Source organism: Cylas formicarius, unplaced genomic scaffold (assembly GCF_029955315.1).
Source record: "Cylas formicarius isolate icCylForm1 unplaced genomic scaffold, icCylForm1.1 PGA_scaffold_10__41_contigs__length_53128322, whole genome shotgun sequence".
NCBI lineage: Eukaryota > Metazoa > Arthropoda > Insecta > Coleoptera > Brentidae > Cylas > Cylas formicarius.
The window spans coordinates 20,613,509-20,629,348 of NW_026844214.1; the positions used below are offsets into that span (position 1 = coordinate 20,613,509).

The 15,840-nt window shown below is 33.2% G+C and overlaps 1 protein-coding gene across 4 annotated transcripts in view; it reads left to right on the forward strand.

Moving 5' to 3' along the window:
- Positions 1–15,018, forward strand: part of LOC132700815 (neurotrimin) — a 314,147-nt gene extending 299,129 nt beyond the window's left edge. For all 4 annotated transcript variants that reach the window (XM_060668378.1, XM_060668368.1, XM_060668395.1 and 1 more), the window contains 2 exons: positions 12,645–12,858; positions 14,470–15,018. In XM_060668378.1, coding sequence (XP_060524361.1) covers positions 12,645–12,858; positions 14,470–14,573 — 318 coding nt within the window. In that variant the 3' untranslated portion in view covers positions 14,574–15,018. The remainder of the gene's footprint in view (positions 1–12,644; positions 12,859–14,469) is intronic.
- Positions 15,019–15,840: the final 822 nt, after the last annotated feature.

Genomic DNA, 15,840 nt, shown 5'->3' on the forward strand with positions numbered 1-15,840 from the left:
ATATTATATATATATATATATATATATATATATATATATATATATATATATATATATATATATATATATATAATATATATATATATATATATATATATATATATATATATATATATATATATATATATATATATATATATATATATATATATATATATATATATATATATATATATATATATATATATATATATATATATATATATATATATATATATATATATATATATATACATATATATATATATATATATATATATATATATATATATATATATATATATATATATATATATATATAATATATCCGCCCTATTTAAAATTTTGCAAAAATCCAATTTTATTATTCGGCTTAGAAGTTGCCCTCTAGCTAAATTTTAAAGAAATCTCCAACAATGTATTGGTTGACATTTTTTGTTTGTAGGACGATTAATAATTTTCGGGAGAGTATTGTTGCGTAACTCCAGAATTTGCTAAGAGTGAATAACCACCACCCTCCTAATAAATTTTACTGCAATTTCAAGTTTGATACATTTTTCTGGTCGCTCTGATGAGGTGAGCTCATTTGTCAAGAAAGAATCACGGATCTAGCGAATAGATGTTATAATATTTTCTACCAAAGTTTCAAATAAAAAATATTCACTTGACTTTACCAACATGATCGACCTGTGCACAACCTACGCCTCAATGCAAAATTCTTTCCAAACAGTGCTGCAAAAATTATGTCCATAATATTGAAATGTCTTCAGCGAGTGATTTCGAATTTCATAAACTCTAGAAGTAAAACTATTAATTTGCCTAGTACGGATTATTTAGAACACGTTGATGCGGAAATGTGTCCGGAGGCGGTTTCCTGTTTGCCGGCCATTTTAGTTTCGTATATTCCAATAATTATTATCCCTGCACTGGGGTAACATCATTGTATAACAAAAATATGGCTAGTTATTCTATTGCAACTTCTGAAATTTTCATAGAACTTAATAATCTCAACATTTCCACCCTATTTTACCGAATGATTGTTCACTCTTGTGTTGGTAAAGCGCTGACACATTATTTTTAATAAATACTTAACTTGTAACTTTGCAAACTTTAGGAAAACAAACTACCTATTTTCAAAGCTGGGATCAAATTTGTATTATTAAGGCAATAAGAACATTTGAAATAATTCAATATTAAAATATGTGTCAGGCCACGCTCCAACATTGCGTTGCAAGCGAGATTTTTTAAAAATATTTCTTAAATAGGTACCATAACTAATTAATATAATGTTTTTGTATTCTATTTCATTTATTTTAGCGATATTTGAATGATAATGGTTCAAGAACTATATAAAAATAAACAGATTTTTTACTAACCACTTAACCGACTAGTGATTTTTTTTAAATAACGCTATAAAATTAAACGATAGTCAACGATATTCAAATTCAAAGCCCTCTTTAAAACTCATCTATTTCACAAGTAGTTAGAGTCTTATTGCTTATTTCACTGGTAGTACTATTTTAAGTGGTGATAATATATTATTATCATATTTATTATATTGGACAAAGTAGGCCATAATGTATTTATAAAAAAAATATCGAGTATCCCTAATAAAATCCAAAAACTGACATTCCGCCAGTAACTAAAATTTAATTACAAAAATATGTCGTCAAAGAAGAGCGAATCCTTCATTTTCAAAAATTCGATTTCGCGCGGGCAGCGGTTGCTGTACTACAAAAATTGCTCCAATTCGCGTCCTGAAAATTACCAAACGCCAAATTAAGTGTCAGCAACAGTTCGCTGCAATTTAAAAGTTGTTCGGAATAATCTAATTAAATTGGTTTTTCTGTTCTCTGCAAGAATGAAAGGTCCGCTTTGTTTTGTTAATTGAAATGAACGCGCGTAGCAACCGAACAATGATTTTTTAGGTATTCGTACTGTTTTACTTTACCTGAAAGCGTTTTTTTAGTCACTATTCGGCGAGCGAAACCGATACGCCAGGGGTAGAACGCGGCGAGAGTGTTTCAGCTAAATTGGAAAATGAATTTACCTTTGTTAACAAAATAGAAAATCGTTTGTGCTTTTCAGCTAAATTAAATACCTGCAAGCCAGTTTTTTTCTACTATTTAGATATGTGATTAGCCGAGTTGGAAGGAAATAAATAGTTTTTAACGCCTTGTCCCTAGTTCATAGAAGAATGAATTAAAAAAAATCTTTAATTAAATAGCCAGACTGCTCTCTTGGATATTTATAACTTAACTTAAGTTTCCCAAAGCAAAGCAAGCAAATTGGAAACTCCGCTTTCTGAAGGAGGTAGACAAAAAAAAACGCTTTTTGGTAAAAACTGAATATTGATGTATGTTTCCGGTTTAGAGTTAAAGAGTTTATAAGTTGGACATTTAAATGCTAATTCTGTCATCGCACACTGTCCGGATGTCAGGGATGTTGTTTTAGAAAATAACTTTAACATTTATTGTGTAACCGAAAATAACTTCAAAGCTCATATACCCACGGCTGTTGTTAATATAGATTGCAATAGTTTAATCCGTCAAGACCGTGTCGGCAGACGTGGAGGTGACATGTAATACGTAAAAAACTACTTGTAATAATGGCTAACTGGAGAGCCTTTTAGTAAGTTTTAAAGTTAAAAATTGTAACTTATTTGTTGCAGTGTTTTACCGGCTAAGGGCAGTGTGTAGTGGAAGATAAGTAAGTGAATCTAATAATGTGAATGTAAGTCGCAAAATATCATATTATTCTGAAATATCGCCTGTATTTGATTACATTATTACTACTGGTGATGTAAATGTTGACTTGGTGCACCCAAATAACCCCCCTTCATAATGTTTTGATACCTACCATATGAGTCAGATTATCAATGAACCAACTGGTGTGACACCATCGACTTCAAAACTCCTCGACTCTATTTTAATAAGCAATTTGCAGTTGGTTAAAAACTGCTGTGTAGTTAATGCAGATTTCATTTCAGATCACAGCTTAGTTATTGTAAGTTATATTTGGAGTCGACCTAGTCCAAGCAAAAATTGTACACTTTTAGGTCTTTTAAATACTTTAGAGAGGACAAATTCCTTGGGGATTTGCGAAGTATAACTGGTTATTATATTAATTTATAAAAAGAATAAGTTTTTAAGCGGCAATATTGTAGGCCTTTTTGACATTCATGACCCAGCTAAAAGAGTTAAGCTAAGCAAACCCTCTGCGCAGTGGATGCAGTAAAGCATATAAGAAACGAGAGAGATAAAGCATTTCAAAAATACAAAAAGAGCAAAACTGTCGAAAACTGGAACAGATGCAAAAGTCATCCCTCAGTCGTCAAAAACCTGCATATTTAAAATTTGTTATCTCTGAAGATGCTGCTATGATCTGGAAGCGTTTAAAAAGAATAAATATCATGTGATCAACTAAGCCAGCATTATCACCAAATCTGCAAGATCCACAAATTATTAACAAATATACCTTATCTACTTTTTCCAATACCAGCGCGGATCCTGAGTTGATTGAATTTTATAAATCCAATAAGATAAGTAATTCTGTTTTTGATTTTGTCGTACCTTCTCAAGAAGACAGCAGAATCAGAAAACAGATTAAATGCTGACAGATGCAACGATTTTGCTTTACTTATGGTCAAACTGTGTCCGGTCATACTGAATCACATTACTCATATCATAAATATTTGTTTAGAGATTGGGTACTTTCCATCCATATGAAAAACAGCCATAGTTTTCCCAATTCCTAAGATTGCTTCTCAATCCGGCGTCAATGATCTTAGACGAATCGACATATTACCTGTGCTTAGCATGGTGTTGGAGAAGGTTGCTCATCAGAAAGTACTTTCACGCTTATTGCTTTACTGCATATCAATGATCTAATAATAAAAACTTTAGATAAACATGTTTCAACAATACCGGTCTTACTTGATCTTTCAAAGGCATTCGATTGCTTGGATCATGAGTTATTGTGCACTAAACTAAAGCACTTTAGTTTCACGGATCTATCTGTATCTTTTTTTCAGTCGTATTTATTTTATAGGCAGCATTTCGTTAGAACTAATATCGGTATATCAAATTTGGGTAACGTTGCTTCGGGAGTGCCGCAGACTTCAATTCTTGAACCTCTGTTGTATTTCTTGTACATATTTGACATGTCTAAGGAGATCAAATTTTCTCAAATTCATTCATATGCTGATGAGACCAAGCTGTTACATACATTTAACTCAACTAATTATGATAACGTCGAAGCTAATCTTAGTTTGGATCTTAAATCTTAAGCTAAATTCTAAAAAAAAAAACACAAATTATGCTATTTGCTCCCCCTGAAAGCTATAATTTTTGTGTGATCATATTAAAATTCTATTGGAAAATGAGGATCTTAAATTTGCAAATGAAGCAAACAACTTAGGATGGATAATGGATAATGGTCAATTGAGAAATACATTTCTAATTTCTAATTTCTAATACCTCAAAATGCTATATGCATCCTTTCTTCCATTATACTATCCATTGCTAAGCGTTGATAAATCCAGATTACAAAAAATCCGGAACAGCTGTTCCCGATTCGTTTATGGTTGGAGAAAGATTCATCATATATCAGAAAAAATATTTACGTTGAAATGGCTCAACACTAAATACCTGTTTCAATTTTTACTCGCAATTGTTGTATTTAAGGTTATGAAATATTCAAAATAAATAAGGACTAAAAGTTCACATTTGATAAAGACACGGTGTTGTCGAAACAATTGTCATGTCATAATATATAATTTCGTGAAAATCTGAACTTTTAGTTCTTATTTATTTTGATAAATGGATTTTCATCAAGTAAAAGCCACCAGTTCAATTTATGAAATATTATTTACCAACGTACCTAAAAGATTGCCTAGTGTTTCGCTATGAAATTCACAATGTTCATCTAAGGACAAACACCATTCTGGATATGCCCCAGCATAATTTTTGTAAATTTGAAGGCTGCTTTAGCTATATTTCCATTAAGCTTTATAACAGTTATAATAAATATTTTGAATCCAGCTCAGTTCTAGTACTTAGAAAACAAATAAGGTCCATTTAATGGAATTACAAAAGTCTCTGTCTTAAACAAATTAATATTTTACCAATAATTATTTTTTAGATTCTTATTATTATTATAGGTTGTTGTTTCATTATTATTGTAATATTCGGTTAATGTTGAGTAGCTGAGATCAAGATCTTAAACTAAACTTCGCCGTTTAAGATGTGTAACTATATTAGTGTGTATTAAGTAATTTGGTCTAAATCTTGTTCAATAATTTAAAATATCTCAATAAAGACTAACACCAAACACCAAAAACTAACCAAAACACCCCCAATCTACTGCATCGGCTGCTAGGACTCCTAGCTGTCAATCTCTATTGTATTCAGACATATGCCCCTCGTCTATACATTGTATATGTATGTATATAATATATATGTACGTTGTATATGTATTAAATATGTCATTGTTGTCTTTGTAAACTATATATTAGACATTCATTGATTATGTGAACAACGGTCAAATATACCTCACACATATCACACTTAGGAGGAATTTCACCGTTACTTCTGGTTTTGTTTTTTGAAGCACAGAATAACAATTTATTGTTCGGGTTTTTTGGATATGTTTTTACAGATGTTATATATGTTGCCAATGCTATTTTTTTGTAGGTTTAGTGGCATTAATCTAGATCCACAGTAGAGGTTCTGGACTGGTTGGTCTTGCTGGAAAAGCACCCAGGCAATATCTAATTCCCAAATTTTGAATATGATCTATCAGATCTAACAAGCTTTTTCTCTCAGATGAATACACAATACAGCCATACTCAATTTTTGACAGAATGAGGGCTTTGTGGATTTGTAGTAAACTTTTCGGATCGGCTCCCCATGTTGTGTGTAATAAAAGTTTCAGGATATTTAGGGAGTGTAAACAACATTCTGTAGCAAGTTTCTTAATTTGATTTTTTCTACTCCCGTGTGTAAAATAGCAAATTATCACGTCAATTTCGTTTCCCATAGATCGGAGCCACTTCGAACATTTCCGGAATTTTACCGTACGGCTTTGGGAGCAATCGGATGTTTTCGGAGATATTTCCCACGCCTTGAATTTTAACGTTTGTCAATTCTGACGGTCATGTCAGTGAATATAAAACTAACGGTCATAGAAAAAGTATAGTATGCAACACGTTCGGTAAACTTTTTTTTCTACTCCCGTCTGTAAAATACCTAATTACCCACCGATCTAGCGTTTATTCAACCTTCGCTTCGCTCGTGTCAAATAAACTCGTGAGTCAAATGCAGTGTACTGCACTTGTTGCATAATATACTATTCCGCACTTGTTGAATAATGCTATTGCAAAATAAGTTTGCTATCAAAAACAAAATGTTATTGGATCTACACATTCGTTGATATTTGCTTCTAAATAGAATACTGTATCAGCAGGTGTTCTTAGTCGACAAAAGTGCACACACTTATTTTTTCTTTTGAAAATGTATAACCTATTTTTTGTCCATTTGGAATTACTACATTAATAGCTGACTGTAGCGCTTTTGTTGTCTCCAACTTTTTTAGTCTACCTTTTAGACCTAGTTTTTTGAATTTTCTACTACTGTGCAACGCCACGTCATGTCGAGAGCTCCTTTTATATTGAAAAATACCGATACCAAGTGCTCTCTTTTTCTGAAAGCTTCAATGAAAATACTCGTAGATTTGTTTACATACTTATAAAATGACTCATTGAAATCTAAACCGTCAAGTTTATTACAAACATCACACCGTTGCGGCACTGTCACTATCAGTCTTTAAAATATTATTGCCCTAAAATACACTTTAAAAAACCTAATATTCTCACAAAAACAATGCGAATTTAATATAGCACAACACACATGCAAAATGAAGATTAAATACCACCCCTACAATGGCGTAAACGTCTATTCATTCATTGTCATATGATAAAAGTACATTTCCTACTCATCATATTGCTTTTAAGATAAAAACATGTACTTGTCATTTTGTGGATTACGGGTAATGAAATAGTAGCACGACATTTTGTTGACCTATATCGAATAAAATTTTTAATTTTTTATATCTGAAAATCATATTGTGTATGGCAACATTATTTCAGCCCGCCAAGATATTGACATTACGTTAAAATGCAAAAAACGCCTCCTACCATGATTATGTATCTATGGGCGTGACGGTTTCCCCTATTTCAGTTTCTAAGACCTACATACCTTGACTCGTTTCTAAATTAGGGTATATAATAACAAGACGAATTTGATGAATGAAAATAATGTGGAAGCGGCTTTACTAAAGGCAATTTATTAGAACAATAAATACAATAAAGATTATACATGATTGTAACTATAGAGATGGGTAGATAATACTAACAGTAATTGAGATATTAATTATTTCATTTGAATTAGATAAATTGTAATAAATATTAATATTTTAAAAAATCTACTATTTGCAATACAGCTTCATTTGTAAATTTTAGCCGCCAGATGAACTATAGCCATTGAAGTCCAGAGAAATAATGAGCTCTACAGTGTTTTCTAGCATGTTATCAACTTCCGACATTATTCTATTTTAATCACATGTTCGACGCACCTAATCCATTTTTCACAATACACTTTATTCCCTTTTGGAAGAGAGATTCAACTTCCCTCATCTTAAAAGTGGTTTTATGGCTTGCTAGAAACCCTTTTACTTTTCTATTGGGTTTAATTCACAGTGATATGGCGGAAGGCGAAGTTATATTTTGCTTTTAGCGGTTTCGTCGATAACAAATTTCGTACGTTTAATCAAATTAACAATTCCAGTAGCTGCTTTTTCAGCATGTCTTTCTCTGGAATTGCTTCATATTTAAATTAAGTCAATAAAAGATGTCATTTGCTTCTTACTTAAAGTGATCCAATGAATGAAGTCTTTTTTTTTCGAACAAGCCGTGGGTATGTTTTCGGCTTTTGTTGAGTGGAATTATATGATTATAGCAGACCCACGAAAAATAAATATTTGCTGGAAGTAGTCTTCAAAAACATCGTGATGCATCCATTTCTCCGATCCGGTTTGATTTAAAGGCTAGTATGCCACCACAGACAATGGTATATTATGGAACAAGTGCGGTAAACTGCATTTGACTCACTAGTTGACTTAAAAAGTTTACCGAACGTGTTCCTTACTATTATTTTTCTACGACAGTTAGTTTTTTGGCACATTTTTGCAAAACGACACGAATATATTTCTCTACTCCCGTCTGTAAAATACCTAATTACCCACCGATCTAGCGTGCGGGAAGCGTCACTTTACCACGTCAGTATTCGTGTTGTTTTACAGAAATGTATCCAAAAACTAACGGTCGTAGAAAAAGTATAGTATGCAACACGTTCGGTAAACTTTTTAACTCACTCGTTTATTAAACACTTGCTCCGCTAGTGTCAAATGAACTCGTGAGTCAAATGCCGTTTACCGCACTTGTTGCATAATATACTATTACTGACATGACAGTCAGAATTGACATACGCCAAAATTCAAGCCGTGCGGTAAAATATCCGAAAACATCCGATTGTTCTCAAACCTCTGCGGTAATATGCCGGAAATGTCGGAAGAGGCTCGGATCCGTGTTACAAGAAACTCACGTGGTAAAGTGAGTAGAAGAATCTATTTTCGCTACCAATATGAGAAATTATTAATCCTTTACCTTTTCCCGATAGTGCTTTTCTTCGATGAAATCATGCCTATATATCCGGTAAATCCTTCATTTACCCAAATTTCCGCTAGATAATAAATCTCCTGCTGTCAAATATCGCCCCGCCAGCAGATAATTTCGTCTTTATCTTTCTCTATTAAAAGTGACTTTCTGTTTTGTTTTTTTTTTTCGTCCTTCATCCTTTTCCATTTCAGACATTATTTTGTTAAAGGAATTTAGTTTTTTTTTTGAGTAAAACGAATGTATGATTCTGATCTTAGTCTTTTCATCCTCATTTATTATACTTTCTTTTCTTCCTTCACTTCTGTTTAGTGACCGGATGGGGCCGCGTTTATCCTCTTACACAAGTGGATATATTGTTGAATAACAAACTCCAGTCATATTGCGAATTCCATATAGTTGGCTACAAACACCAAACAGAGTTTTTGCATCCTGGTGTGGTGACAAAGAGCTTTGAACACATTTTTAGAAAGCGCAGTTTTACGGACGCGTTTCACAGCAAAAACTTCCGAAACAACAGCCATTTTCAAGATCGAATTTTGCCTACAACTGCTTAAAAGCAATTATTATTCTTATTTTAAAGACAAAGACACAGATAGGTTTTCTACCTGTCCCTCTCGAGACCCTTGACAATCGTCATAGGTACAATACTACGACTATGGAATACTGCTAAGACGACCAAATTTTGCAGTTCCATAATGATTTGTAACTCTCTCACATTAAGAAACGGAGTATAAATAAGGGAGATTCTTCTTTGCACAGTATTGCGCCACCCTGTGTTTATTAGTACATACTACAATCACATCTAAATTCCTTGCCTGATATCTAAAACTAAACCCATTTCCGTCGTAGTTCAGCATCAGGTCCGCTTTCAAAGTGCAGTTACCGAAATTGCGAAAAAAAGACGCAAAATTTAGCATTGTTAAATGCTCGTTAGCGACGCAATCCTTTGAACTAATTTAGTGGTTCACGAAAGTGCACGGCGTCTTTGTAGTTGATTTACGAGTGAAGTCGTTCTCCGGGCCGGAAACGGACGACTGTTTGTGCAACTGACCCGTTAAACTTAGCTCATTAAGCGTCCGGCAACTATAACGTTTTTCGTTCGACGTCCGGACGACGTTGTAAAACCATAAACCCCCCTGGCATGGCAGATCCGCGATGCGGCCGACTTTCAAATGTTTTTATTTTCATGAAAAACGTTTGCCGTTAGGGATTGCGCGATTGATGTGAACTTTAAATTGGATCCGCGATTTTGGAAAGCAAAAAGTCGATATCACGGACTTCCACCAGACACTGCAACGTTGACCGCTGACGCCATCTTACGCGCGTGCAAGATTGCAAAATCTTGAATATAAAGTTTTAATATTTTTGAAATCGTATTAAAAGCAACAGACTTTGCACGCTAGTAAGCCGCAGCGATTATTAAATTGATTTAAAATAATTACTAACCAAAAAATAAGAAACGGGGATGACTAACCACAAATATGTAGTAGTAATTAGTAAGTAATTAGAGTTCGTAAACGATATACCGTTTTTAAGACATAATCCATTATTTAACTTTGGTAAATTTTCCTAACTCGCCAGGGTTTCTCTTTCTCAATAACCGTACTTCCGTACTTCATTATTAGTCCATTTCTAATTAATTCTATTGCCCATAACTAAATTTCGGTGAGTTGTTATTTTTTCTTAAACTGAGTTTCTTGAAAAACAATTGAATAACAGTAAGTTGCTAAGTTACTAATTACAGACACAAGGCGGAATAGAAATAACTCCAAAGTTTCGACTGGCAAAACATTCATTATCTACCTAAGATTTTGCATTGCTTTCCTAGGAAAATATTTTAGAGTCATTATGTTCAACCCTTAAATTGGAATTCAGTTTAAGCTTTCTAATGTGTTTCTATTATAGGAGATGAAATGGGCAAGTTCAACTTGAAATCGAGCTACCTGATTTAGGAAGATTTATAAAAAGTACACTTTTATGAATTAATGTAACAATTTGATCAAAGAAACGGCACGGCACGGCACAGTTCTTGTCGGCTAACATCTTAAATACGACCCTGGCTTGTGGTGCACGTGCTGAAAAGAATGGTCCAATCCGCTTTATAACAGGCGGGTCTTAAACTAATTCCGAAGTCAAAACCATAAAAGGTTGTAAAATGGGTATATCGTTAGCGAACTTTAACTCAAAACTGCTATTTACTTACTTACTTACTGTAGATCAGGAATCACGCAGATTCAGATTCGCTAGAGATCATGCACACTGAACCATGGATGACTGGAAGAGAGTTTTTTTCACAAATAAAACTCGAGGGAGCCTAGAATTTAATTATTAATTAATTGAATAATAAAAATTAAAAAAATCCAATTTGGAATAAAGTTTTGCACATAAAACACTTTTTTTTTGGCTCTACTAATGAAAAAATTTCAAATGAACTTTTAATACAATTTCAGTCAATTTTTCAAAGAAACTTTCACAGGCTACTGTAATACTTTTTATAAAACTTCTAGATTCTCCCTGCATGGGTTTTTGTTGAGTCGAACTAGCTAACGTTTCGCCAATCAGTCAATTTCAGTTAGCTCTGAAGAAGTCAACAAGATGATTGGCGAAACGTTAGCTAGTTCGACTCAACAAAAAGCGCCGCAGGAGGAATCTAGAAGTTTCATAAAAAGTAATTTCAATCAAGTTAATCAGGTTTTGAAATAACTAATACTAAATTATTCCATTTCTACGTTACCGCCTAAGGACAGTAGAGCTTTTGGCCGAATAATTTTTCATTGCAATTAATAAATTTTATAAGAAGAAATTGTTTGGCTGCTTTTGCGGCTACTAGCTGGCAGAAGCGCTGACTTCATAACCAATGAATTATTATTATAATTACCGAATTTGAAGCGATAAGCACATTTCTATCAATGTTTTTTCTCTAAAACTGACTCATTAAAGTTGCTTTATTATTCGGAGCATGTTATTGCAATTTTTGAACACCTCTATTGGTACTTATAATCACTCAAGTTCCCGTTTTCTACAAGATACAGACGGCTTGAGGTTAGGTGAAGATTTTGGAGAAAAGTTTTTGAATTTTTGAGTGTTCCAATGAAATGTTATAATTAATTATTTATTTGGCTTACTGCGTTTTCTTATTCGCCTGGCAATCTTTACATTCCACTCCACTCTGACCTCAAAAACTCTCTGTTGTATGAAATTAATCAAACGTTTTCTTTGATGGAAGCAAAAATACTGTGATGGTTAATATTGTTTTTTTTTTTCAAAAAATCGCATCAAACAATTCTCCAACTTGATTATGCGCAAAGTTATACACAAAATTGTTGAATTAACTATAATGTTGAAAGAAAATATGCAATAATAATAGACGTTCTCTATAGGATTCATATCCGGACTTACAGCATGACAATCTAAAACTTCTAGTCGAACCTCTTCTAGGTATTTAAATACAATTCTTGCCACATATGCATTAAGATGAACCCTCTCCAATATATGACTCGAATGTGGCAATATATGTTTCTAAAATGTCTCGTATATATAGCAGTCATTGCTCATCCACTCCCTACAGCTAATTCTGTGAGGCCGTTTCATAAAATGCCTCCTCACACCATAATAGACCCTCCACGAAAATTGGAGTTAAATCACATATTATATTCTGAATATCGTTCACAATCTAGTCTGTCAGCTGATATACATCGATAAGAAGCAAAAATACCAAACATGGTCGCGTCAGTAAGCAAAACATAAGCCCAATAGTTAATAGTTAAATTTACATTTTCTCTGACAAACGGGCCACATGATGTGCTTTGTGGGAAGAGGCATTATTAGTGCCACTCTTGCTCGTATTCGCTTAATCTATTACGTATTGTACAGCTACTCACGTGTACTCCTATAAATCATAAAAGCATGAAAACCGATTCTATTTTTTCAGAGCCCCACACCGCCGCAATACGTGTTTTGGTACCATAACGATCGCATGATCAACTACGATACTGCCCGTGGCGGAATTTTCGTAGAAACCACCCCCGGCATAAGAACTCAAAGTCGATTGACAATCCGCGACACCACAGACGGAGATTCCGGAAATTACACTTGCTCCGCTTCGAACACAGAATCCGCCTCAATATACGTATTCGTTTCTGAGGGTAAGTAGTAATAAATTATGCGGTCTAGCAACCATTTTTAAAAATTTAAATGCTCATTTCTGCTTATTATTTTTTACTATTTTCTATATTCTTTTTTATCTAAAGCTAAGCTGGTTAATTAACCAAAACAATAATAACGAACCATATGAAATTCCAAAAATTGTTTTATGAATCTATTCCAAGCAATTCAACTTTTTCAATGAATGGCAACTTTTCTACAGACGAAAATTTAGAGTCTTGGCAGATAGCAGCCCCATGAGCAGCGAAATATCCTCAATCTCATCCTCATGGGTCTTATTAGTTATAAATTTTCTATGTGTAAAATTTAATTATTGTCGTTGTAAATTCCTTTATTTATATAATAATTCTGAACTTTGAAAGCCTAACTGTCTATGCTTCTCTGCCCCTAGCTTGAACACAAGCAATAAAACAAATTTAGTAGGCATAAGTTATTATTAGAAAAAAAGAGAGTGAGTGAGAGAGATAGGCTGAGGGAGAGAAAGAGAAGGGCGGAGAGAGAGGGCGGGTGAGAGGGGGGAGCGAGAGAGAGAGAGAGTGGTATTTTTAAGTAATTAAGATTTAAAATATGGTCTGTGGTTACACTTTACTGCAGCTTAAATACCATAAATATTATATTTTAACAAAATTTAAATTATTTTAAAAAATGTATCTTAAATGTTATTTACGTTTATTTTTCATGTGGTATCCAAAGATGCTATAATATACAGAAAGTTTTATTTTATTATTTGTAAGCTTTTTTTGGTACAACAAAACATTTTTTTGTTCTGCACTAAATTTCACGGCAGCACCAAAAATACCTTGTCTGGATTTTTTTTCGAAGTATTTGCACAAACTCCGTAGAAAAAACACCACACTTTTTAATTCAGTTTTAGGCTAAAGTCGGAGCTCCTATTTGTGATTAAGTAATGTGACAGCGGCGTTAATACAGGTAGTTTATTGCATTAGAATAATTAATATAATAATAATTATACACAATACATATACACTTTACAAAAAACCTTCATTTGTAAATTTCAGTCACCATATTTAGATGAACTATAGTCGTTGAAGCCCAGAGAAATAATAAGGGGCTCTACAGTGTTACCTAGCACGCCATCAGCTTCTCACATTCTTTCTTCTTATTTAATCCATTATTTACAATCCACTGTCTTTATTCCCTCTTACAAGTCGTGATATGCCTTGCTACAAACTCTTTCATTTGCGCCCGCATAGTGATACGGCGGAAGGCGAAGTACCCTTTTATCTAGTTTTGAAGGGATTTCGAAGACAACAAATTTTAGTACAATAGGTTTATTCAAATTTTCAATCGCTAGCACCTTTTTTTTCAACATGTCTTTCTAAAATGTTTATGATTTAAAGTAATGTCATTTTTTTCTCTATAAATTCAGAAACACGAGCCATTTTTAAAAACGAACTTTGCCAACAACTGCTGGAACGTAACTATAATTCTCGAGACCCTCGACAATCATCATGCCTACAATACTACGCCTATGGAATACGGCTGAGACCACCAATCATATATAATAATAATTGATAACTCTCTCGCATTATGAAACAGAGCGTAGTCTAATTGTATTTTTTATGTTGCAGGTGACAACGTCGACGCAATACTTATGAGGAAATCCTGCGCCATGTGCGTGGCCTGTCAAGTGATTATTCTTCTCTTGACGACGCTGATGGCAGCTATGCGATAGGGTGAAATCTACGAAAAAGCAATGTGATAGTGACAAAGAACACTACTAAGTGATATAAATAAATTCTTGTAAAATATTTTTAAAAAACGTACAACCAAGGACTAATAATTTAATATAGTAACTATCTTCAACGAATTTGCTTCGGTTGTGTAAGGCATGAGGACCATTTCACACGAATAAAGCAGATTCGGTCATGTAAATAAATTAAAATCTTTACTCGGAATTCAAATGAATTTAAATATAATATAAAATAAAATATCTATTACGAGAAAGATACAGATAGGTAGCGATGATAATTAATGTCATCATTTTATGGAATCTCATAATATCATAGTTTTTTTCGTTGACTGGTAAATGTTTATACATAAGATACATTCACATGTGGATTCAAGTTTTGTTGTGAAATAAAATGTTTACGTTTAATTTGGTCTCTTTCAATAAAATTATGTCCAATTGGAAGACTAAAAGTTTGCATTTACCTCACCTATCCTAAATTTTGATAAATTGAAACACCATAGACAGAACGATGAATAGAATATTTAAAAAAATTCTGGTGCCAGTGGATACGAGTCAAGCGCCATCTCCAACATCAATTTTTCTGCTCTTATTCAACTCAACAAAGTGCTTTAATTGTCAGCAAGTAATTAACACTTTAACAAAACACGAGCCGAGTACTCTAACTGAAGGGTGGTGTGGAAACGAGGTCAAATGACAGAAGCACAAATATATAAAAATTATAATATTATAGTGAAGAAATCGTCCTTTCATTTCGATTCTGTTCAGTTTGGTTTATTCTAATAATTCCCATGATAATATTCGCAAAAATTATTATATTATACATATTATATAACATTATATGAGTAGAGTGAAGAATGTTATAGAACTTATGTTCTCGTGAAAGTTACGGTTTATGAGCAAAAAGCCGAATAGCATTGTGAGGTTACCTTTGGGTGGGTATTTTAAGTTAAAGGGGCTCTTCGGATCTGTATTTGGATTGCTACAAAACTTTCTAAATTATTTTTTTCGAAAAAGTATAATTTTCTTATCTTAGTAACAGAATTGGGAATTATTATATTGGACGCCTAATTTTGAAAAAGACTTTTTGCATATGGTACACTTTCTACGACTTTCAAATTTGACGAGCCTGCGAAAACTTTTCAATCGCCGCATCGACCTTGAGTTGATCTTGGAGATACAGCTCAGATGCGAGTGTGGTTTTAACTGCTATCAATGCCGCCTTGAAGATTGTCCCTATTATTGGCCTTCT